At 49.2% G+C, this 22,038-nt stretch overlaps 8 protein-coding genes across 8 annotated transcripts; 5 read left to right on the top strand and 3 right to left on the bottom strand.

Annotated features, from left to right (window-relative positions):
* Positions 1 to 287: 287 nt before the first annotated feature.
* On the bottom strand, positions 288 to 1,492 carry ABOM_011162 (F-box domain protein; the record flags this gene model as incomplete). The annotated part of the gene is made up of 2 exons (XM_022538290.1): positions 288 to 1,056; positions 1,119 to 1,492. 2 exons carry the CDS (start codon positions 1,490 to 1,492, stop codon positions 288 to 290), a joined length of 1,143 nt encoding a protein of 380 aa, XP_022383562.1.
* Positions 1,493 to 1,793: 301 nt separating this feature from the next.
* On the top strand, positions 1,794 to 3,130 carry ABOM_011161 (putative HAD superfamily hydrolase; the record flags this gene model as incomplete). Its single annotated transcript, XM_022538289.1, has 3 exons — positions 1,794 to 1,939; positions 1,998 to 2,300; positions 2,365 to 3,130. 3 exons carry the CDS (start codon positions 1,794 to 1,796, stop codon positions 3,128 to 3,130), a joined length of 1,215 nt encoding a protein of 404 aa, XP_022383565.1.
* A 540-nt stretch (positions 3,131 to 3,670) lies between these two features.
* dps1 (putative aspartyl-tRNA synthetase Dps1) lies at positions 3,671 to 5,266 on the top strand (the record flags this gene model as incomplete). The annotated part of the gene is made up of 2 exons (XM_022538288.1): positions 3,671 to 4,666; positions 4,727 to 5,266. The coding sequence occupies 2 exons, from the start codon at positions 3,671 to 3,673 to the stop codon at positions 5,264 to 5,266; spliced, it is 1,536 nt and encodes a 511-aa protein (XP_022383564.1).
* Positions 5,267 to 5,706: 440 nt separating this feature from the next.
* Positions 5,707 to 7,211, top strand: ABOM_011159 (uncharacterized protein; the record flags this gene model as incomplete). The annotated part of the gene is made up of 2 exons (XM_022538287.1): positions 5,707 to 5,963; positions 6,128 to 7,211. 2 exons carry the CDS (start codon positions 5,707 to 5,709, stop codon positions 7,209 to 7,211), a joined length of 1,341 nt encoding a protein of 446 aa, XP_022383556.1.
* Positions 7,212 to 7,671: 460 nt separating this feature from the next.
* Positions 7,672 to 8,861, top strand: ABOM_011158 (Qc-SNARE protein; the record flags this gene model as incomplete). The annotated part of the gene is made up of 2 exons (XM_022538286.1): positions 7,672 to 8,741; positions 8,810 to 8,861. 2 exons carry the CDS (start codon positions 7,672 to 7,674, stop codon positions 8,859 to 8,861), a joined length of 1,122 nt encoding a protein of 373 aa, XP_022383557.1.
* Positions 8,862 to 9,049: 188 nt separating this feature from the next.
* ABOM_011157 (ATP-dependent DNA helicase II subunit 2) lies at positions 9,050 to 14,307 on the bottom strand (the record flags this gene model as incomplete). The annotated part of the gene is made up of 19 exons (XM_022538285.1): positions 9,050 to 9,067; positions 9,118 to 9,584; positions 9,641 to 9,852; positions 9,903 to 10,288; positions 10,339 to 10,866; positions 10,920 to 10,980; positions 11,032 to 11,200; positions 11,260 to 11,327; positions 11,388 to 11,454; positions 11,508 to 11,562; positions 11,625 to 11,770; positions 12,158 to 12,758; positions 12,809 to 12,937; positions 12,991 to 13,536; positions 13,593 to 13,712; positions 13,769 to 13,976; positions 14,030 to 14,037; positions 14,101 to 14,228; positions 14,283 to 14,307. 19 exons carry the CDS (start codon positions 14,305 to 14,307, stop codon positions 9,050 to 9,052), a joined length of 3,942 nt encoding a protein of 1,313 aa, XP_022383548.1.
* Positions 14,308 to 14,573: 266 nt separating this feature from the next.
* On the top strand, positions 14,574 to 15,255 carry ABOM_011156 (DUF4149 domain-containing protein; the record flags this gene model as incomplete). The annotated part of the gene is made up of 4 exons (XM_022538284.1): positions 14,574 to 14,605; positions 14,665 to 14,698; positions 14,756 to 15,035; positions 15,089 to 15,255. 4 exons carry the CDS (start codon positions 14,574 to 14,576, stop codon positions 15,253 to 15,255), a joined length of 513 nt encoding a protein of 170 aa, XP_022383549.1.
* A 4,290-nt stretch (positions 15,256 to 19,545) lies between these two features.
* ABOM_011155 (DNA topoisomerase 3) lies at positions 19,546 to 21,764 on the bottom strand (the record flags this gene model as incomplete). Its single annotated transcript, XM_022538283.1, has 7 exons — positions 19,546 to 20,335; positions 20,387 to 20,523; positions 20,571 to 20,893; positions 20,943 to 21,112; positions 21,169 to 21,347; positions 21,412 to 21,612; positions 21,675 to 21,764. The coding sequence occupies 7 exons, from the start codon at positions 21,762 to 21,764 to the stop codon at positions 19,546 to 19,548; spliced, it is 1,890 nt and encodes a 629-aa protein (XP_022383550.1).
* Positions 21,765 to 22,038: the final 274 nt, after the last annotated feature.

The following is a 22,038-nucleotide window of genomic DNA, read 5'->3' as shown; positions in this document are numbered from 1 at the left end:
ATCCCATAGCCTTTATTGTAGTAGCCAAAAGCGGTTTGATCCACGTTGAGATTTTTTTTTTTAGATAACGTTACTTGAATTGTCGGTTTTGGAATCATGACTAGTGAACCTGGACTTACTATAGTCTTTATAACTCCACTCGTATAGAACAAAAACTTGTAGTATATCTGAAAAGACGCCTTCAGGCAGCGGTCTTTCAAAACGGTGAATAGAAAGAAGCTTTTGTTTTGGTCTAGTCATTAATCGTAGCTGGACATATATGCATATAGTGCAATGCATGAATAAAATCAAATATAGTAGACGCCCGCCTGCTCCTCATCATCCTGACTCTCTGCCCCAGACTGAGAACCACGCCGCTTGTCCCGTTCCTGGAGAGCGTTGTCAATCTCCACATCTTCTTCCTGGCGTTCGTCCGGGACCAGATCCTCTACGAACCCGACAGAGCGAAGACTTGCCAGTCCCGTGTCGAGGGCACATATCAGCGTCTTCGTCTCGAAATTCAACTTAAAGTCCACGCACGGAAACCCGAATTCTAGTACTTCTAACGCCAATGGCGGGAACACATGGCATAGGATGATGAAAAACGAGTCTTCCACCATGTCGCCCGGTACACTTAGGAAGTTCAGCTTGGGTAGAAAAGCGGGTATGGCGTTGATGGATTCCGGAGTTAGACCGCGGTTTGAGCCGGAGATGGTGAGACGTTGGAGGCTTTCGCCTAGTTGCGGACTACTCATAAGGCTGCTCAGGTTTGAGACGGAGAGGTCGGAGCAATTTTTTAGTGCTAGGCTGGTGAGCGCGGGGGGCCAGGAGAAGGTGGGGATCAGGAGGGGGTTGAAGCGTCCGCTTATCTGGAGACGGTGGAGGGAGGGGGGCCATGGTACTTTAGTAGATTCGGGGTCGGTCAGGATGATTGATTGTGGGAGGCGAAGGGTGACGAGTTTGTGGAGGCGGCTGATAGCCTGTTTGAGGTTGGGGAAGGGGATTGCTTCGTGGACAAGTGCGAGGTCGAGGTTTCGAAGGTTGGTGCATTTTGATAGCGCTGGGAGGCTGCTTATGCTGCGGTGGAGTGTTAGTTATCTTCGTATTCATACATAGCTTGCATGCACAGGTATACGTACGAGAATGTTAGGGTTGGAGCGACGAATACTTCTAGATTCTCCTTGACTCGGCCCAGTAGCCTCGCTGTGAGGCTGTTGGAGCTATGGTGGACGAGGTGACTTAGGTTTAATCGATGTACGAAACTGCCGAGATTCAGTTTGTTCTTCCGGACATTGATCGGCGGACTGATGGTGTCTGTGAACCTCCTGAAGGAGATTCCAGAATCTACCCGAGGCCTTTCATAGAGGTATGCGATGGCGGCGGAGTACCATTGGCGTGATACCAAACAGCAGGCATGGAGAGTCCGTTGGCGATCGAGCTCATTCCCATCGACGTAAGAAACGATCTGCACGACTACTTCCGTGGGAAGATGAATATGGCGAGAGGGGTGCATCGGGGGCGTTCAGATCGCTGATTTCCATGGTAAGGTTGTCTGCAGCCGATCTTTGTGGTGGAAGTGGAGTCGGTGTGGGATCGACTAAAGAAATAGTATGCTTTATTTTTTGCGTTTCTGTTGCGGGAGAAATGATATCATGGGGCCGCCGATAAGGAGTTAAGATAAATTGCCGACCAGTCGTGACCAGTAAACAACTCCTCCGCATCCCCATCGGTCTTGTTTCCACGCCTCCTCCTCCTCCTCATCGAAACTATATTACCCTCTTTCCACCACTCAATCTCTTAGATTATTGTTCAGAATGCGGCCCCAAGGGCTTTGCCGGTCCTTCGGTCTGCTCCACCGCGCAGCCACTCGTTCCTTCGTAGAGACCGGTGCAGGTCGCCAGTTCATTCAAACGACAACCAGCTCCCCGCCTCGGGTCCCAGACTTTGCCTTTGCCTTCGAGTAGGTATACTGTGCCTCTGAGCTCTGCCTCGGCTTCAATGTCTAATTGTGTGACCAGTATCGACGGCGTCCTTCTCAGATCCTCCAAGCCCATCCCCGGCGCTGCGGAGTCATTAGCTCTCCTCAAGGAACAGGGAATCCCCTTCATTCTTTTGACAAATGGCGGTGGGAAACATGAGACGGAGAGAGTGGCCGAAATCAGTGAAAAACTCCAGTTGCCGTTGGATCCCTCGGTAATCGTCCAGAGCCATTCCCCTTTCGCGGAGCTCGTACGCGGACCGGACGAGCAGAGTTCTCTCGAAAACAAGTGCGTGCTAGTAGTCGGAGGTGATGGCGACCGCTGCCGACAAGTTGCAGAGAGGTACGATACTTGCATGCACCGGAGTAACATTCGCGACAAGGCGCAGTTTTGACACAACCCCCAGGTACGGCTTCAAAAACGTGATCACACCCGGCGACATCATCATGGCCAATCCAACCATTTGGCCTTTCTCGAATGTGTTCAAGGACTACTATAAATCATTTGCGAGGCCACTGCCGAACCCCCAGGACCCTAAAGACCCGACCAAGGGCCTCAAGGTTGACGCCATTTTTGTTTACAATGACCCCCGTGATTGGGCTCTGGATGCACAAGTGATCATGGATTTCCTGCTCTCATCTCAGGGTGTCCTCGGAACTCTCTCGGAGAAGAACGGACGGTCTGACTTGCCAAACCGAGGTTACCAGCAGGATGGTCAGCCACATCTCTACTTCTCAAACCCCGATTTGTGGTGGGCTGCAGCCTATTATCTCCCGCGTCTCGGCCAGGGTGGATTCCGGGAAGCGTTGGAAGGCACCTGGGCTGCAACGACTGGTGGCCCGAGCAAAGGCGTTGAGTTGAAGAAAACGGTTATCGGAAAACCGTACCAGGGTACTTATGAGTTTGCAGAGAACCAACTACTGCGGAACCGCTCCCGCGCTTTTGGTGCAGAGGCCAACATCCCTCTACGAAACGTATACATGATCGGAGACAACCCGGAATCCGATATCCAGGGCGCCAATACATACAGGAGTCCTTATGGCAGTAATTGGCACTCGCTCCTCGTGCGGACTGGAGTCTATCGTGGAGGGGAACCAACATGGACGCCGGAGTCCATCCACGATGATGTCAAAAAGGCTGTCGAATATGGCTTGAAGTCCTCTAGGTGGTAGTTTTAAAGACATCATGCGGAGGCGATCATGTTTTCGTGAACCTCGATTTATAGGCTAATGCAGCAGCAGTAGATGCCTTAGCATATAGACAGGATCGTCGACTGGTCTTCCTTAAACCTACTTGAAACCTTTCATACTGTTGAATGCATATAGATACCATAACAATCCATCCGTTTAATCAGTTTTTGCCAATGAGATTTGAGACTATTATATCTCTTATCTTCCTCTTTTGTTCGGCCATTCGATAAATAGATCAATACCAGAGGCTGACTTTACATACTGCTCGTGTATAGAACTTCGAAATTCGACAAAACTCTAAGAATTAGGGCTGGTAGCTGTACTCCGCATAATGCAGTGCCTGAGGCGCAAACCCGACGGCCCAAATCATGTGACACAGCCCCTCATAGGGCTTAGGGCTGTCTCCATGCGGTGGGGTGACTCAAAGTATTGATTGAGTTGCAAAGCTCAACGCCGTCATCGGTTGATTGTTGACTTCCCCTTATTGCCTTCTTTCTCAAGGAACGATTCGCGCAACTAACCATGGCGGATTCCGAATTGCCCACTCGCCCTAAGCCCGAGGAGACCCCCGCCGCGGCCCCCGCGGAGGGTGCGGAGCAGAGCAAGAGCGCCAGCAAGAACGCTGCGAAGAAGGCCGCAAAGGAGAAGGCCAAAGCCGAGAAAGCTGCTGCGCGCGCCGCCCAAGAGAAGGCTCAGGCCGCTGCCGCTGAGGCCAACGACACCGCAAAGGATCTCTACGGCAAGATCCCCGAATCCGAAGACGTCCTCCCCACCACCAAGTTCAATGACATTACCGATGACCAATATGAGAAGGAGATCACCGTGGTCGCTCGTGTTGACAATGCCCGTGTCCAGAGTGCTAAGCTGGCCTTCCTGATGCTCAGACAGCAGGGCAAGAAGGTGCAGGCTGTTATTGCCGCCGCGGAGCCTATCTCGAGACAGATGGTCAAGTACACCGGTGGATTGAACGTCAACTCCATTGTCCAGGTTACTGGTATCGTCAAGAAGCCCCAGGTTCCCATTGCCTCGGCTACTCTCAGCAACCATGAATTGCACATCCGCAAGGTCTACACCATTGCTGAGGCTGCTCAACAGCTTCCTATGCAGGTCAAGGATGCCGAGAGACCGCCTCCAGAGACCACCGAGGAGGGCCCCCAGGTTGATGCTGATGGCGCCCCCATCGTCACTCTTAAGACCCGTCTCGACAACCGTGTCCTCGATCTGCAGACCGAGACTAGCCAGGCTATTACTTGGATTTCCAGCGGCGTTGCAGAGCTGTTCGCCGAATACATGATCAAGAGCGGTTCGAGGTGGATCTTCACTCCTAAGCTGGTTTCTTCCGCTACGGAAGGTGGTAGCAACGTTTTCGAGGTCAAGTACTTCAAGAGGAACGGATACTTGGCACAGAGCCCACAGCTGTACAAGCAGATGTGTATCGCTGGTGACATGGAAAGCGTGTTCGAGATTGCTCCCGTTTTCCGTGCGGAGGACAGCAACACCCACAGACATTTGACTGAGGTATGGCGGCAACAACGCCTGATATGGATCTTCTTAACATTGCTAACTGAATCCATTTAGTTCTCCGGTCTCGATTTCGAGAAGACCTTCAACGGCCACTACCATGAGGTCTTGGATTTCGCCGAAGACCTTCTCGTCTTCATTCTTACTCAGCTTAAGGAGCGCTACAAGGACCAGATCGCTGTCATCCAGAAGTCCTACCCCAAGGCTGGCGATTTCAAGCTCCCCAAGGACGGCAAGGCCCTGCGCTTGAACTACATGGACGGTCTCGCTATGTTGAAGGAGGCTGGTGTCGACGTCTCCGAGCAGGAGCGATTCGAGAACGACTTCAGCACTGCTATGGAGAAGCAGCTTGGTCAGATCATTCGTGAGAAGTACGACACCGATTTCTACGTCCTGGACAAGTTCCCCATGGCCGTGCGCCCCTTCTACACCAAGGCCGACCCCAAGGATGCCCGCTTCTCCAACTCGTATGACTTCTTCATGCGTGGCGAGGAGATCATGTCCGGTGCCCAGCGTATTAACGACGTCAACGAGCTGATTGAGTCGATGCGCGCCAAGGGCATCAACCCCGACCAGGAGGCTTCGAGGACTACCTGAATGCTTTCCGCCAAGGCTGTCCTCCCCACGCCGGTGGCGGTCTTGGTCTGAACCGTATTGTCATGTTCTTCCTGGGTCTGCCTAACGTCCGTTTGGCGACCTTGTTCCCCCGTGACCCCCAGCGTCTGCGCCCATAAGCATCTAGTCGGGTTGAAACAGGATTGGTATAGACGACCAAGAGTACTTTATACCTGCATGAGATAAAAACAAAAGATAATGGGATCATGAGACCGACATGTTATATATGAGCACGTTTACAGCTGTAAAATTCGTTTGTGTAGGTGGTAGAATCAGCCAAATGCATTGAAATACTGTACATACATATAGGAGTGACATTTTAGAGGTGGCCCAAGCTCCCGGTGGGACCTCCCAAACTTCTTTTTTAGTCCAGTCCAGGAACCACTTCCAAACACTTTCTTCCCTCATTCTCACCAAAGGTCATGTCCAGCATACCCGATAAGCGCAAACAGCCCAGTTCTCTGACTGGCGGGAACCCCTATGCCAAGCGATCCCGTCCTTCTTACGCAGACGAAGAAGATGAAGACGAGATGGCACCAACCGTAACTCCGTACGAACGGCCTCGGAACCACCCGATCTACGGACAGAAGAGCGCTTTTCCCGGCCTCGACACCGCCGCCGACGATGAACTATTCTACGGTCCAGCAGAGGACGGCATAGAATATCTTCGCATGGTCCGGTAAGCCCACACCACTCTCCCTTTGTTTGATTATCACCATTCCTTTTGCTATTTTCCCGCTTGCTAAACGCCTGCGTGTATTTGCTTCTGGCAGCCCGCGATGAATGCGATCCTATCCTATTTCGATTCTGGAGCTAATACGGGCCATACTGTGGAAATAATAGGTCAGAAGCTAATTCACTACCCTTCCTGTTTACCGCGCCTCAACCCACAGATCCGCCCGTCGAAGAAACCAAACAGAGTGAAGCCGAAAAGGACTCCAGCGAACCTCAACCCGAAGAAGAGAACAAGAAGACGGATATCGCGCAGGAAGGCATCTACAGAGATGGGGTGTATGTCGCGGCCCCGTCAACTACCCCGACGGCACAACCGGATACCGCCGAACCAGCGCAATCGGATGCGCAGTCGGGCTATTACAACCTTCTACACCACCGGTTCTTGCTCCTCCGGTCTATATTAAAATGCACGCCGCCGTCGACCGCTATAGCGGCGCTGGACGAGTCGCATCCGATAAGTCTGCCGCGACGCTCGAGAGACGCGCGCAAGGAGTGGCGGCGTCTCTTGCTGGCGGCGGACCCGCAGACAGTGCAGCTAGCGTGTATGGATATGGAGAGTGTGTTGGGGGTGCTGGAGGTTATGGCGAAGCTAATGTCGGAGAATATCAGGAGTGGAGATGCGGAGCGGGTTCGACGGATCGGGGCCTGGGCTTGGGGTTTACTGGGCAAGTGTCGCGATGTTGGGCAGCTGGCGTCTGAGGAGGTGGGCGAGATTCGGGACTTGGGAAAACGTGCCGCTAAGATCTTGCGGAAAATGCGCGAGGAGGATGAGAAGAAGCGCTCGGCTGGGGCGGATGGGAATGTGTCGAGTGGAGAGTCGGATGACGAGAATCCAGCCGAGGATCTGCCTCATGCGGAAGAAGAAACGAAAGACAATGTGGAGGCGCCCAGTGATCCTACTGGCGAATCTCTCGACTACGACATGCCGGACGCGGAACAAGAGCCTCCTGCCGAAGAGATAGAAATGGCCAAAGCACAGCTACAGGCTAAGATTGAGCAAGTCGATGAATCTAAATCGACCGAACCCGATGCTCAGGAGGACGAGACTAAGACCGAGGAGAATGCCGTCGAAGTCGCCATGCAAACCCGGGCCATGCTGGATATGATCATAACAGTGGTCGGGGAGTACTACGGCCAGCGCGATTTACTCTCGGCCCGAGAGCCCTGGACCGACTTGACGAGATTGGTTTGAAAAGTTGATTATCCTGGGTCCATAATTCTTATAGAAATAGTCGGTGGCCTGTGTGTCCTGGCCGACAATCGTTTAGTTAATCAGCGCTTATCAGTGGAAGGCGAAACCAAACTGCATCAGATACCCCAATCAATCGCCGTTCACTGTTAAAAAAGGGAATAAATCCATAATACAAACTATCGTACTCAATAGCAGTAAACTACGCACAATGTCTGCCTGAGTCAGTAAGACCGGTGAGCCTTGCGTCATGGCAGTAAGGCGTAAAATAAGTTCGACTCCGTCCGGTGACTGACAAGCTTATCAGTCATTCCTTTACTTCCTTCACCCTCGTCATTCTGCCCCTAAACCACATCATCCACCCCCAAATCCATGGCGACAACCTCCTCACAACCCACGAATCCCTCCCAAACACGATAGTTGACCAACAAAGAAAACCCATGGCCACAACGCCAAAATAACAATGTCCCCAAACCTCGAAATCACCATCCCAACAACCAGTCTCTCCCCAACCTCTCCTCCCTACACTGTCTACAACCTAACGCTCCGCCTGCCGCTCCGCTCCTTCACGATCGCAAAGCGCTACTCCGAATTCCTCACCTTCCACCAGACCCTGGTGACGCAAACCAACGCCGAGCCACCCGCGCCGCTACCGTCCAAAACCTGGTTCAAAAATACCGTCTCCAACGCCTCGCTCCGCGAAACCCGCCGCCAGGCCCTAGAAGCTTATCTCCAGGCCATAAACGATGCAGATGATGCCCGGTGGCGCAACTCGCCCGCCTGGCGCGCGTTCCTGAATCTGCCCTCGGCCGCCAACGCTTCGCATACCTCGACCAGACTCCATGCGGCCATTACCGACCCGGGGAGCGGTGCGGGTGGCGCGAATAATCCTATCACCGATCCGACGCTGTGGCTGGATGTGTATCGCGACATGAAGTCGCATTTGCATGATGCGAGGTTGCATTTGACGCGGCGGGATCAGGAGACCACGCCGCAAAAGCAGCATGAGAGTTCGGCGCGCGCGAAGAGTAGCCTTGTCAGGGCGGGGAGCCTGATTGCGGCGTTGGAGGCTGGGTTGAAGGTTATGGGTGAGACGGCGAATCGCGCGCAGAGTCCTGGTCGGAGGGGAGGGGATAGCTCGTTGGGAGATGGGGAGCTGCGGCGGAGGAAGGATCTTCTTATTAATGCGCGGAAGGAGAAGGATGGGTTGGAGGATTTGTTGAATGCTATGGCGGCTAAGAGTCGGGTGGATAATGCGGTGGCTTCGGTGCAGGATAAAGAGGCGTTGGTTGGGAACGCGAGTAGGAAGCCCGCGAGGTCGGGGAGGGTGTTGGGGAAGGAGACGGAGAGGACGCGGGAACTGGATAACCAGGGAGTGCTGCAGTTGCAGAGGCAGACGATGGATGATCAGGATCAGAGTGTGGAGGAGTTGTTGAAGATTATACGAAGGCAGAAGGAACTGGGCATTGCTATCAATGAGGAGGTGGAGATTCAGAATGCCCTTCTGTCGATAGCTAATGAGGATGCTGAACGGTATGCGCAGTTGCTCCAGTTTCCCTTATGTGGTTGGCCGTTCTTCTTTGACTAATGATTCTTCATAGGGTACACCGCAAGATCGATATTGGAAAGAAGAGGATAGGGAAGATTTCCTAGTCGGGGCGATGCCCCTGTATCACTTCGTGCCATTTGGAGCGTTCTACAGGCCTCCTACGCTTTGGCCTGCTTGATCTATTCTAGCGAGCATGGGTTTTGAAATGGGAGTTATGGTATTATTATAATGATATCGTTCACTAGTCATATCGGTTGTCGTCCAGCTCAATCTGGAACCTCCTGCTCAACACTCACTTTGCGGACATGAACTGTAAACCACACTTAGTCTAGGTCATTCCTTCAAGTTAATGAAACTTACTTCTTTGGCCTCCGCATCGGTGACCCTAGATTGGTCCGACTCGCGCTGAGTAACAAGTCCCAGCTTGTTTCGTCGAATAAGCCACCACAGCTCTTGTCGGTCTCCTCCAAGCTTCTCCTGCAACAACTTATCTTTGAGCTGGCCCAGGAAGTCATTGTACGAGACAGGCTCTTCGTACGACACCAACTCATCACGCATCGTTCCCAGCGCTTCAACAACCCGGTCGTAGTTAGCATCACCGAGACTATGTTTGATCTGATCTTCAATGATGACCATCATCTGTTTTGTGGCGTCTTTGATGGCCTCGATATTCTCCGCTTGTGCGAGAGTTTGCTTGAACTCGGGAATGGCATTGTTGGAAGAGATCTTGGCGCGCTTTTCATGATGAAGCAGGGCATCGACGTCGAGTCCAGAAAGCGGCTTTTCGGTTTCACGGGTGCGCTTGCGACCCTTTGCTTTGGGAGGAACTAGTAACAAGATTAGCAACCTGACAGCCGTCTTTTGTTTGGGAAGTTGGCCCAACCCTTCTTAACATCGGCTATCTCGATCAATTTCTCTAGGTGTTTCTGCGATTTCTGGATGAGATCCTCTCGCGGGTGTGAATATTTGGTCAGTATTTCTGATGGAGGAAGTATGGGCTGGTCTGGATGTATAGCTCGAGCACGGATGGCGTTGTCAATCCGGTGCAAAACAGGTGAGTAGGAGTCGTCGATAGGGAAAGTCCCCACCGAATTCCTGGTTTTGTACGTCAGAAGATATTTGGAATTATTGAGGCATATGCTTACCCATCCTCATCTGTGTCGACAAGCTCCATACTGTTCACATACTTGCCCATCACATCGAGCAAATCATCACTGGGAAGATTCCGGTGTTGCGTCACAACCTTTCCAGAAACAGTTACCACCTTATCCAGAGCAGGGAAGCGATACGTTCGGACATCTTCAGCGAATGGTAGCTGAACTTCGAGCAGGCATTCATAATCAGGCTCGATCGAGGGCGCCAGCAAGACTATAACCGGCGCCTTGTTCTCTTTCACAACTAAACGAGCAACGGCATAGCATTCTAGCTCAAAAAGCGCGTGTATAAAGGATGAAATGGCAAGAGATGCTTTGTCGTTGGCTCGTTGTGCAATTATGATGTTTGTGCTGGACATGTGCATATAACGTTCATACTATTGTCGTGTCTTAGCGCATGCACCTAGGCAACTTCAGCAAGACATACCTGGTCATTCTGGATGAAGCCCATCAATTCCAGCCCTGCGAATGTATCAAGAATCGTGATATTCTCATCAGTCTCGCTTATGTGAACTGCTGTCCGTCCATACTCATATCCTTTGGCGAGGTCATCTCGTTCGACGTCGATTTTCCCACCCGGTGCACTTTTGTCCTCAACTTGATATGTTCTCATCGTTCTCACCGTTATGAGTCCGGCATCCCCAGACTGGTCCCCTTTTTGGGCAGCCCCGGATGACTCTGCCTCTTCTTGTCCAGCTTCAGGCTCTGAGCGCAGGACAAAAGAACTTGCGGTCGGGGGTTTGGCCGGGTAAGTCCGATAGTACCGTTCAACAGGAATACGGAGCGCGGAGTCATACTCCTCTGGGTTACCTAGTTGAAGATATCCTTTAAAGCTTGCCATTGACCTGACAGACTTGACACGGGGGATATCCAGTTCAGCTACAGCCTGTTCGAATGTTCCATAGACTCCATCGCAATCTTCCACGAGGGTACGCAAGAGAGTTTCATTCTCAGCCTTGTTTCTGTTGTTAGATGATAAAGATCAAGCGGCGCGGGAGATATCGCTACCTTGCGAGGGTCTTTGCCTTCTTCTTTGTAACCGTACTCAGGGTCATCGAAATCAATCCCCCTACTCATAGTTAGCTTTTGTCCCGTTGCTTTTTTGTAGCAAATCACTAACATAATAACAAGTTCGATGTTATCCTCCTTGACCTTTTTCACTATCTCGTCCAGGTCCTCATCACTCATGCGCCCCTGTCCGTTAGTGACCAAAACGATCTTACGCCTGTACTTCAACTTCTTGCAGTGCGTGATGATCATCTGAATAGCCAAGATAATAGCGGAAATAGCTAGAGAACAATGTTTAGTAAATAGATGACAAAGTCCAATGGTTTACAAAAAAGCTTACCGTCTCCCTTGTCCGTTTTGCTTGGTTTCAATTCATCCTCCAGTTTCCGAATGTCCGGCATAAGAAACCTTTTTGACGTCCTGTCAGTTTGGCGCAGGAGCCAATTTATCATATTGGGGAAAACATACTGTTTGATGTTCGACAGAACTGAGATGTGAGAGAAATGCACGTCTTCTTCAAGTTCGTTGGCCGTTTCTATTCTTTGGGTCAGTGTATGGGCCGCATACAGTATTCAGAAGTATACCCACCATCTGTACTGAGTCCGATCACACCCATCATGGCCGTTTTGCGGCCAGTGGCCACCTAATTTGGAGTTAGACAAGTTATATAACGATTGTAGCTCAATTACGGTGAGAACCACTCACTGTTCCTGTAATGCGATCCCAGACATATTGCATGGCCCATTCAAGATCAGTCACTGATCGGTCATTGCGACATTCTCCCATGGACTTCCCAACGTCCACAATATACACAGTTGCTTCCTTGTCTGCCATTGTAAATGTAGTGCGGTCTAAACCTTGAGGTTACCCAAGAGAGGTCGACATTTAAACTAGATGTATAAGGCACAAGGCACCTTCCGCTAGGCGACACGATGGCCAGGCAGACGCGTGATATTTCCTTTTTGGGTGAAGGCGGGACGCGAAGGCACATGACATCATGGCATGGGAAAGTGCGTGGAAAGAGCAAGTTCAGCACACAACCGCGCGTGGCATTATGAAAGCATCGAATATTCAAGCGTAAAGCACCGCTATATGGGTAGTAGTTATAAATGAGCCTTATTTTATAAATGTTATTTCATTGTACTATGTCTATAATATGGTATGATATCTCCGTTTTCTATATCCTATATAACCCCAAGAGCAAAAACACCGATCCTAAACCATAGGCAATTTGGAACTGAGATCGTGACGGTCCTTATAAGCCTCGGTAATCTCTTCAAGGCATCCGGCCGCAGCGGCAAAGAAGCCCAAGAAGGTCTTGCTAGGCGCAAGGACTCGGCTCAGGTACTCAGGGTGGAACTGTACACCGACGTACCACTTATGGTCCTTCAACTCAATGACTTCCATACGCTCGCCGGCCTCGTCCTTTCCAATGAAGGACAGTCCACCCTGCTCCAGCTGGCCGATAAGCTCAGGGTTCACCTCATAACGATGGCGATGTCTTTCCCAGATCTCCTGCTTCTCCCCGTACAGCTTGCGTAAACGAGACCATTCGGTACCAGACTGGAACACAGTCGCCCGCTTTCCAAGACGCATTGTACCACCCATCTTAGTCTTATCGATCTCAGGCATGTATATGATAACAGGCTGTTCGCAGGTCTCGTCGAATTCGGCGCTGCTTGCCTTATCCATACCGCAGACATGTCGGGCAAACTCGACAACAGCCAATTGCATACCAAGACAAATACCAAGGTAGGGAACGTTGTTGGTACGGGCCCATTGGGCGGCCAAAACCATACCCGTCGTACCCCTCGAACCAAAGCCACCGGGCACAAGAACCTATGAATGTCAGTATTGGGTAGACATAGCCAAAGAGCTTGAAAACCTACTCCGTTAGCGGTGGTCAAGTTATGCCACGCGGAATAGTATTCCGCAGGGTTGTTTGTCTTGTGCTCATCTTCAAGATGAGTCGATTCGATCCAGATCAGATTCAACTTCTTGCGGCAATGCATGGACGCCTTTCATTGATGATTAGCAACGACACAATGTCTATATGATCGGCCAAACTCACATGTTCCAGCGCCTTGCTCACACTCATATATGAATCATGCAAGCTTGTGTATTTGCCAATCAAGGCAATCGTCACCGTCTCAAGGGAATGCAGTTGGTTCATAGCCAAGCCCTGCCATTCCTGCCAGATGAGCTTACCACTGTCAATAAGCTTTTGATCCTTGGGGATGACATCAGTTTTAAGGAGTTCACTGAGGGTACTGAGAAATCCCTGTTGTGCCAGAAGGATAGGAACCTGATATGTGGTAGAGACGTTGTGTACGCCAACAACCTGGTTCCGTTCCACTTGGCAAGAATTGGCGATCTTTTGAATAGTAGCCTCCTCCAGGGGCGTCTCGCAGCGGCATGCAATGATATCAGGTCTGAGACCAGCACTACGGACATCACTGATGGCCCTCTGGGTAGGCTTGGTCTTCTGCTCCGAGCCAATTAGAGGAACATAGCTGACTTGGATCTGAAGGAAGTTGTCCTTGCCAACTCGTCTTTGGAGCTGAGCCATGGCCTCAACGAATGGTGCGCTCTCGATGTCTCCAACGGTACCGCCCAACTTGAAAATGCTAGGTTAGTCTATGATACGATCGGTCGATGTTTTCCTGTACTCACTTCGACTGATATAGAGTTAGCAAACACATTCACATTATTTGATCCGGTATACTTACTGATGCAAACGTCAGGCTCCTTTCCAGACTCATCCACAGAAACCTTAGCGACCTTCTCAACCCACTGTATGTCACGTTAATGCACTTCCTGACCAAGTTAGGTAAACCTCTGGGACGTACGTTCTGGATTTCATTCGTCAGATGGGGAACGATCTGCACAGTCTTTCCGAGGTAATCTCCACGACGCTCCTTGGTGATGACATGGTGGTAGATCTTGCCGGTAGTGATATTGTTGTCACCGCCAAGAGTAACGCCGAGATAGCGTTCATAGTTTCCAAGATCCAGATCTGTTTCTGCACCGTCGTCGCAAACGAACACTTCACCGTGTCTTTTTATTGTGTTAATGAATGCAGGTATACGGGGGAATCAGGTGGCACCAACTCTAGAGGCTATATCGAAATCCATTAGCTTGTACGGCAATTGAGATGTTAAAGAAGGTTACAGCCACTCACGTTCATAAGACCAGCATCGATATTAAGGTAGGGGTCGATCTTGATAGAAGAGACAGTCAAACCCGCCGTCTTGAAGAGCAATCCACAGCTTGAGGCGATAATGCCCTTGCCAACGCCGGAGATGACACCTGCAGAGGGCTGTTAAAAGAATGACAGAAAATCATGGACCGGAAAGCAATTACCTCCAGAAACCAGAACGTACTTCATTTTGCAAAATCTGAAAGTTAGCCCCCCTAGTAGAATACTAGGGAGGGGGGAAGAACAAAAAAAAGTGGGCGCGAATATCCGCTTTTGGTGACTCTATAGAAAAAAAAATTCACGACTTACCTAATCAATCATGTGGGCGGTGAGGCTGAACGAACAGTGAGGGTCAACAGTACGGAATACTAAAAGCGGAGTGCTTCCCTGTTACATCACTGCCTCGGACCATCCGTTGTTGATCTCAATACATACTCACTGTTCCATTTCCCACCATGATTGACCCTCGCCCTTATCATATTCTAAGGTTAGTATTTTACAGGCACGTAGTCTATGCAGAAGCACCTTGCTTATTGGTATTTCCAGCTATGGCACTCTACTCGGTGTCCAAGTGTATCAGGTAACATGATCATGCAACATTTAGCGCCATTGAACAGTCTAATCCTCAACTGAATAGACCTTCGTTTCCGGGATTGTAGCTTTTAGAGCCCTTCCTAGACCCCAGTTTGCTTCGTTGCAGACTGCCACATTCCCAATTTATTTCTCACTTCAAACGGCACTTCCAGTGCTAGTTGCTTTGACAGCTAGCAACAATGGACAGCCGCTCGGTATCTCCGGACTCTTGGAGAACCCCAAGACCTTTCTCCCCATGGCCGCGGCTGCTGTGACTGGATTTGTCAATATGGTTGTTCTCCGCCCTCTCACTGTTAACACCATGCGTGAAAGAAAGCACCAGGGTAAGATCATCAGCCTCCTTCTAGTGGGAAAGCGCACTGATTTGATTGCCCAGAAACCCGTGATGGCAAGAAAAGCTACGACCCCCCTCCCCATTCCAAGGAGATGGTAGCTCTTAACAAGAAGTTCGGCCGACTCCACGGCTTCTCGAGCTTGATCAACCTAGTCTGTCTCGGTGCTACCATTTACTACGGTGCTGTACTTGGCAAGCGACTGGCTTAAAGGACATGTCCTTTGGTGATTTGAGCTGGCAATATATGCCTAAATGCACTATGGCAGGTCGTCCCGGCCTCGATCTATTATTGTAAATAGTGAAACTCGATCTCATAAGATTTGAGGCGATGCAAACATGTTCAATTGACCCTTTGTTAAACTCGTAGAAACACATACCCTATCGCCTTTTTCGCATTTATAGAGCCTCTTTAACAGCTAAAATGACCCACGAACACACACACACACACACACACACACACAGAGAGAGAGAGAGAGAGAGAGAGAGAAGTCCTCAATCTCTCAATTTTCACCAACAGAATCATAGGAGCAACAGCTAAAGTATTGTAGACCAGAGTATACAGTACCAGGTAGCAGGCCCTAAATACCCAATTGGGTTAGCGCAGTATCACCTATCTAAACACATCCATGCTAAAGAAAAACTCAGGATACATAAGATTAGGCATTCCAGGTAGGCTAAACCCACCGGTAATCAAGATAGCCAATTCGCACCCCTGATAACGAATGCGGAGCCAAAATGACCTGTTCCAGCCTCATGCCAATTGGATCTGGCCCCCAATCAATCTCGGCTTTTGGCCCCTTCCATCTTAACTCCTAAAGTACAGTTACTATAATAGTAGTAGGATATCCGAGACGCCAGGGTGACCAATAATGTTCGTCGGTGCCTGAATAGCCCCGACTAGCCTAAAAAAATTCGAAGTCTCGTGTTAGTCTCTTCTTACTAGTACGTGCTCGGGGGATTTCGATGTTCGAGCTATCGTTGCTTTTGGCATCTACTAGTCTGTGCTCTGATTGGCCCGCTCGCAAATGACATCATACAGAATTGGACTAACGCTTTAGGGTTTAGCCTTTTTCATGAAGCCATCCAATGAAAGCCGTTATCAAGATTTGATACTAGACGGAGTAGATCCAGGCCAGATGAACCAAACATTATGGATCTTTTAGTGACAATGTCAGGCTATGAATAGATTTTCTTTTGGTCCTTCGTCGACGGGAAGAGGGGTATAAATAAGAGTAGAAGGGGGGGAGATAATGGTATTCAAGCAATTCTCTCGTTCTTGTCTCTCTTTCATCTTCAAATCAATTCATATATACATACCATTTCATTTGTGGAGCTCTTGAACCTGTTTATTCAACTTTATCTTTCTTATATAACAGTCCCTCTTTACAGTCGTGAGTTGTTCTTTTCCTGGTCTTCAACGTGTGCAAACTGAAGCTGATAAAGTATAAATCATAGACCATGGCTCTTAAGTACGAAGCAATCGTCGTCCTCGTCCTCCTCGGGTGCATCGCCGCCGTCCTTATCGGTTATTCTATACACTCTCTCTCAACCAACGGGTTCCGGGATGATGAGCAGAAGCTTGAGATACCATATGAGCAAAGGAAATATATGCGGGAACACCGACTACGCAACCTACACTGGCTCGCTCGGGAAGCCCGTAGTGGAAAACGTGATCGAGACGTTGAAGCGGCCATTCCTACTGGTGCGGAGCACCATGGTTGAGTCAACAATGGTGTAGAAAATGGATTATCTCTTTTCACAAGGCAGTTTGTCTCATGCAGATCCCGAGAGAGCACGTCACTGAATTCACGCTATGGAGGATGTCGTGGCTTGGTTAAACAAGCACTATTGCATTAGAGTTGCTTCAGAAGTCATGAAATTACGACGTCAAAAGTTGTTGTCGAACAGATGAAAAGCATGTCCTGGCGACTTGCGTACATGGGATCATGGTCTTGCCTGCTATTTTGTTGGTTAGCAGCCACGTTCACATTATGGGCATTTACCATTGTACAGTACTAGTCAAAGGCTAGACTATATACCAGGAAAACACATATTCAATACCACGCATATCTCTTGGTATCACATCAACTTCATACCAACGGCCACTATCTTGCGACATGGTGTCATAGTTCCCCGGGCGGTTGCTCACGTATGGGTAGCGTAACTTATCACGTATCTTCTGGAGTACATCAGCTGCTCCTGACTCTGTCGGCAATACAAGCCTCCCATGCTAGTGACTTGCAGTGGTGGCATTATATGTGAGACACATAGTACTCTAAGCTAGAAACAGTCTCAGAGAGCGTCATCTTAATCCTATATTCTTTTCTTTCTTTCTCTCTTTTTATTTATATATAGCGGCCCGTCCTACTCCGCTGGTAACCAATCCGATTTCTTTACCTCTGCGCCAACCGGTATACAAAAATAGTCAAACAGCCGGGAGCCATATAATCTACTATTCCAGAGAGCACCTTTTTCGTAAATAATCAGTCACTCTTGATGACTCTACCAACTGCAAATATAACCCTACCTATATAATATACCTACATAGATATATATTCTCAATTGCCAAGATGTATGTTGAAGATAAGAGGTTCGGCTGGGAAATTTCATATCATTTGAAGCGACAGCAAAACTCGTTGACTATGCTACTAGGACGATGTTTCTCACCAGCTATCATACTACATGTTCGCTCATTGTCCAACACCGAGATGCACTTAAAGAGCAAAATCATTCACGCATTCTCGATTGCAAGACTGCTACAATATGCCTGAAAACAAACTGTCAAGGCGACTAGAGCTTGAATAAGAGGTCCACTTGTTCAGCCACAATGAAGACATCAGTATAATTACAGATACGTATATAGCAGAAAGATGAGAGGACAAGAGGACTTGTCCAACATAATAGCAGTTCTTCTAGAGCTGATATGCTGGCGGTTGACTGGATATGTAAGTGGTGTGCCCGAGGGGGTGTGGGACGAGTACGATATCCTCTCACGTAGTTCAGTAATAAAATCAGTAATTCCAGGTGTTATACGCCTAATACTTTGCGTACAGTTGAACTATCAGCTCCTATAAATAACTCTTTCCCCCCACCTTGTTGTCTGCAGTTCCTTCCTACTGGTCTTCTGTTTTAATATATCCCCCATCCTTTTATATATGTATCGAGATCCTTTCCTACAGGCTCCTATCACTTTCTCAACATCACCCCGTCACGATGAAGTTTTTAATCCTTATTGCTATGTGTCTTGTCGGCCTCGTTGCTCCTGTTGCAATCCCCCTCCCATTCAAAAACAAAAACCTACCATCTAGAGCTGGCCAGAGTGAGCCACATCCATATACCTTTCAAAATATATACAGCGAATATACTAACAGCATCTACACCACAGGCCCTCCCCAAGTTCCTCATCGCAGTCTTGTAAAGGCTCGAAAGATCACCAAATGCCGCGCCAACGTCGACTGCTCCCCAGGAGTCTGTTACGACGGCATCTGCCTCGATTCAGACGAGTATGGACCCGGCGTGTTCATACCGCCTGGATCAGACCCTCGATGCCGTAACAACACCGACTGTAACCCGGGTACATGTTCCCAAGGCATCTGTATCGCTCCTGTTTAGCTTGTGTCTCGCGATACCGGAGATGCTACCAGAGCCCCGGATGTGGTGCCGGTGCTGACGCTGCGCTGGACGTTGCTGACACTGCCTACACGTGGGGACCTCAATTGCCCGGGTTGTGCTGGGTTCGCCTGGTAGGTTCTCATAGTTCCGATGAAGCTTTCCGGCATTCCCACTAATATCATATATGCAGGGTGAGCATGTTGACCCAGTTTTTTATTCTTAGCGCTGGCGCTATGGTGGTCATCGGGCGTAGTCTGGGCTTTTGGGGGCCAAGGACTTATTGGATTCTGTCCTGCGGTTGGCTGTACTATACCTGGGAAGGCGTTTGTGATATTACTTTTTTTTGGCTTTCTTTCTAATCTCTGGATATAGGAGAATACTCAGTTTTACAGATAATATATCCTGCTTCATGGGTAAGTAATATATCGTGATAGAGCAGGTGGTACATGGAGTATTCCAAAGAAACTAGCTGAGTTTGAAGGTAATGAGTAGGTCTAGAGATAATTTTTCATGGCAGTATATCGCTGTACTAAACCTTGGGTTCTCTATATAGACATGCCGTTGTTTTCTGCTAACTGTGAATTATATCCATAGATCATAGGCTATTGGGGTATGGTGTATATGCTATTTCATGCCTCAGGCAGAAATATAGCTGACCGGCAAAGGCAGTTTGAAGTGCTTTGAGCACTCATAGCTAATCATTGTGTCCCAAAAGCAGGTTTATAGTCAATTACCAACCGGTATTATTATTGTTCTATCCGACCTCTCTATTACCAGACAGCGTGCAACGTCTAAAATGCAAGCCCAATCCCGAGCATAGGGTATCATATTTACAAACTCACAAGTCCACCAAATCTTAACTCCGCACTGCGACTGTAGGATATAGATCAAGACGCTGCCTCTTCAAGGAGATACTTTCGAACCGCGCCCTTCAACATATTGATTCGTCTCTGAGTGTGTATAAAGACTTCCCGGTACATCTCTAGACTCTGCTGCACAACCTCCGTTCGCGACTTAGACCCGGCGCAGATCTCTCGCATCCGAAGCTCCATCTCTTTGCGAAGAAAAGGTTTACTGAGAGAAGGGCTATCTGGGAGTCCGGCGACGACATTGTCGTAGCCCTCTACCAATGCGACGCCGAGGCGAGTTGGGATGAGTTCCTTCACCGCGTTGCGCCCACTTCCACGCGAATGAACAGCAACGTACTCTCGCTCCTTGATCTTGGCGATGTGTTCTGCCATAGTGGCGTCGGTTCCAATTCCGTTGGCATCCATGAGTCCGATAAGTTCAGGCTCGGTCAGGTAGTTCGGTGGTGTTGTCTTGCCGTCAAAGATCTTGGCTTCCGTAGGCTCGAAGAGCTCTCCCATCTGGAAGTTAGGTAGCTGTTGGCTGCTCTCCCATTTGTCATAGACATATACGTCAAGATAATTTCTCTCTAAGACGATTAGCCCTTTGGCATGAAACATCTCGTCACCGTACTTGATCTCGACTTCTGATGTTTGACCCTTTGCGTCTTCGGAACAGCACGCCAAGAATCGTCGGACAACAAACTCATAGACCTTCTTCTCGTCAGCGCTTAGGGCAGATGGCGAAACCCAGCAGATAGGGTGAATGGGCGGATGCGCGCGATCATTGTGACGACCCGCTCTTGGGGTCCTGTATCCGCCATCGAGAAGACTGAGTCATCGAGTTAATCAGTGTAGTGCAAAGCTAGATCGTAGAACATACCCTCGGGCGTACTGACCCCAGTTTGTATCTGGGAATTGCTTTTCAATTAGTTTCTTCAGATCGATGCCTTTATCGAACTGGTCTGTTTCTGTGCGTGGGTAACTTATGAACCCTTTAGTATAAAGAGCTTCTGCGACCTGGAATCGGTAAGTACCTATACAGTTGAGGCGGGAACTATCCTTACCTTCATGATTTTCTGACTGTCCATGCGAAGATATCTGCTACCCATCATTTGCAAGTCTACTGTAGTCAACGGCAAGGGCCTCCACTTGCTGGTGGGCTTTTGATTGACTTTGGTCACTTCGGCCTTTTTAGCCATGAGACAACGCTCCAGCATCACTGTCACTGCAGCCCTATCGAATAAGTGTACCCTTCTCCAGAGGAAATTCACTTTGATACCGTCGCGGGTATGCATCAACTTGATGCCCCAGAAATTTTCAGGTTTGAAGTTTTTCACGCGTAGATAGCGGTCAACAACGAACCCGAGTGTAGGAAACTGACAAGATCCTGCCGGAAATCAGAGCTTGACAAAGAAAGCTTGGTGGAGATAGCATACCATAGCTAATGATCTTCTCACTCAGAGCCTCTGATATATGTTTCAGTTGAAGGGTTTGCAAGCGAGTGAACGCAGCACCGATCCGAAGATCAAGCTCTATTCTGGCAGCTACCGCATTTGCTTGAAGATCGTCCAGTTCAATAAGTGATCGAGCTGCGTTGAGAACGTGACTTTAAGCATATTATTAGAAAGCCTATAAAGAAATGCCATAGGTAATTTTACTCACGCCTTCTCAGTATTGCTGAACCTGGCCCGTTTAACGATAATTCGGGCATTCCCTTCTTTTGCTTGTTTTCGGACCTCTGTCCCGATATGTTCCCCTTCACGATCACAGTCAGTCCAGATAAACAAAGCTTTGCAGTATTTAGCCTGCTCTTGTATATTCTTAGCAATGGCTGCTTTGTCCTATTTTCCGGCTTAGTACACGTTCCTCATAGCCTTGCCATGCCATACAAGAACGACTACATACGGAGTCCACAGCTATATGCACTGGAGCTTCGAATAGTGCACCAGGTGGGCATGATAGCCAGCCCTTATATTGCCGTTCGAATTCCAAGGTCGTCAAGTGTCCAATAACACTGGTCATCGTGACCGAGCAGGTGCCCCAAGGCCCGCCAAAATTGAAATCGAACACATAATTCTTCACATATTGGTTCCCACGCACGGGAATCTACGTCTACTTTAGTACATGTACCCTCACATCTAGCCAAATACCCATATTCGAGAACTTACGGTTTGGAAGGAACCTCCAGAAAGATGTTGGCTTACAGCCTTGGCAATGGCAGGCTTCTCAGCCACACACAAGACTCTCGGAACGGTCATGACCGTGGGCTCAAGTTAAAGGCAAATCGAGATAATTTCCATTATCTAAATAGGCCCTTTCGGTAGTTCGTCGGGTACCATTGCTGGTAGGAAGGAAGCAATTCAACCATAAAAAAGACGTGATTTCCCGCCGGTGATACATGCCTTTCTGCCTGAGGCAGAAACGGCCACTTGGCCCAAGCTCCGTGACCCGATGCGGTAAGCGTGAGCTCAAGACTGTTGTTGTCTGTTTTGATTTCATCCGCCCACCTTCCTTTCATTCACTTCCCCCCAT

This window comes from Aspergillus bombycis (assembly GCF_001792695.1).
Source record: "Aspergillus bombycis strain NRRL26010 chromosome Unknown contig00174, whole genome shotgun sequence".
In the NCBI taxonomy this organism is placed as follows: domain Eukaryota; kingdom Fungi; phylum Ascomycota; class Eurotiomycetes; order Eurotiales; family Aspergillaceae; genus Aspergillus; species Aspergillus bombycis.
The sequence above is the reverse complement of the archived record's forward strand: the minus strand, read 5'-3'. Positions and strand labels throughout refer to the sequence as shown.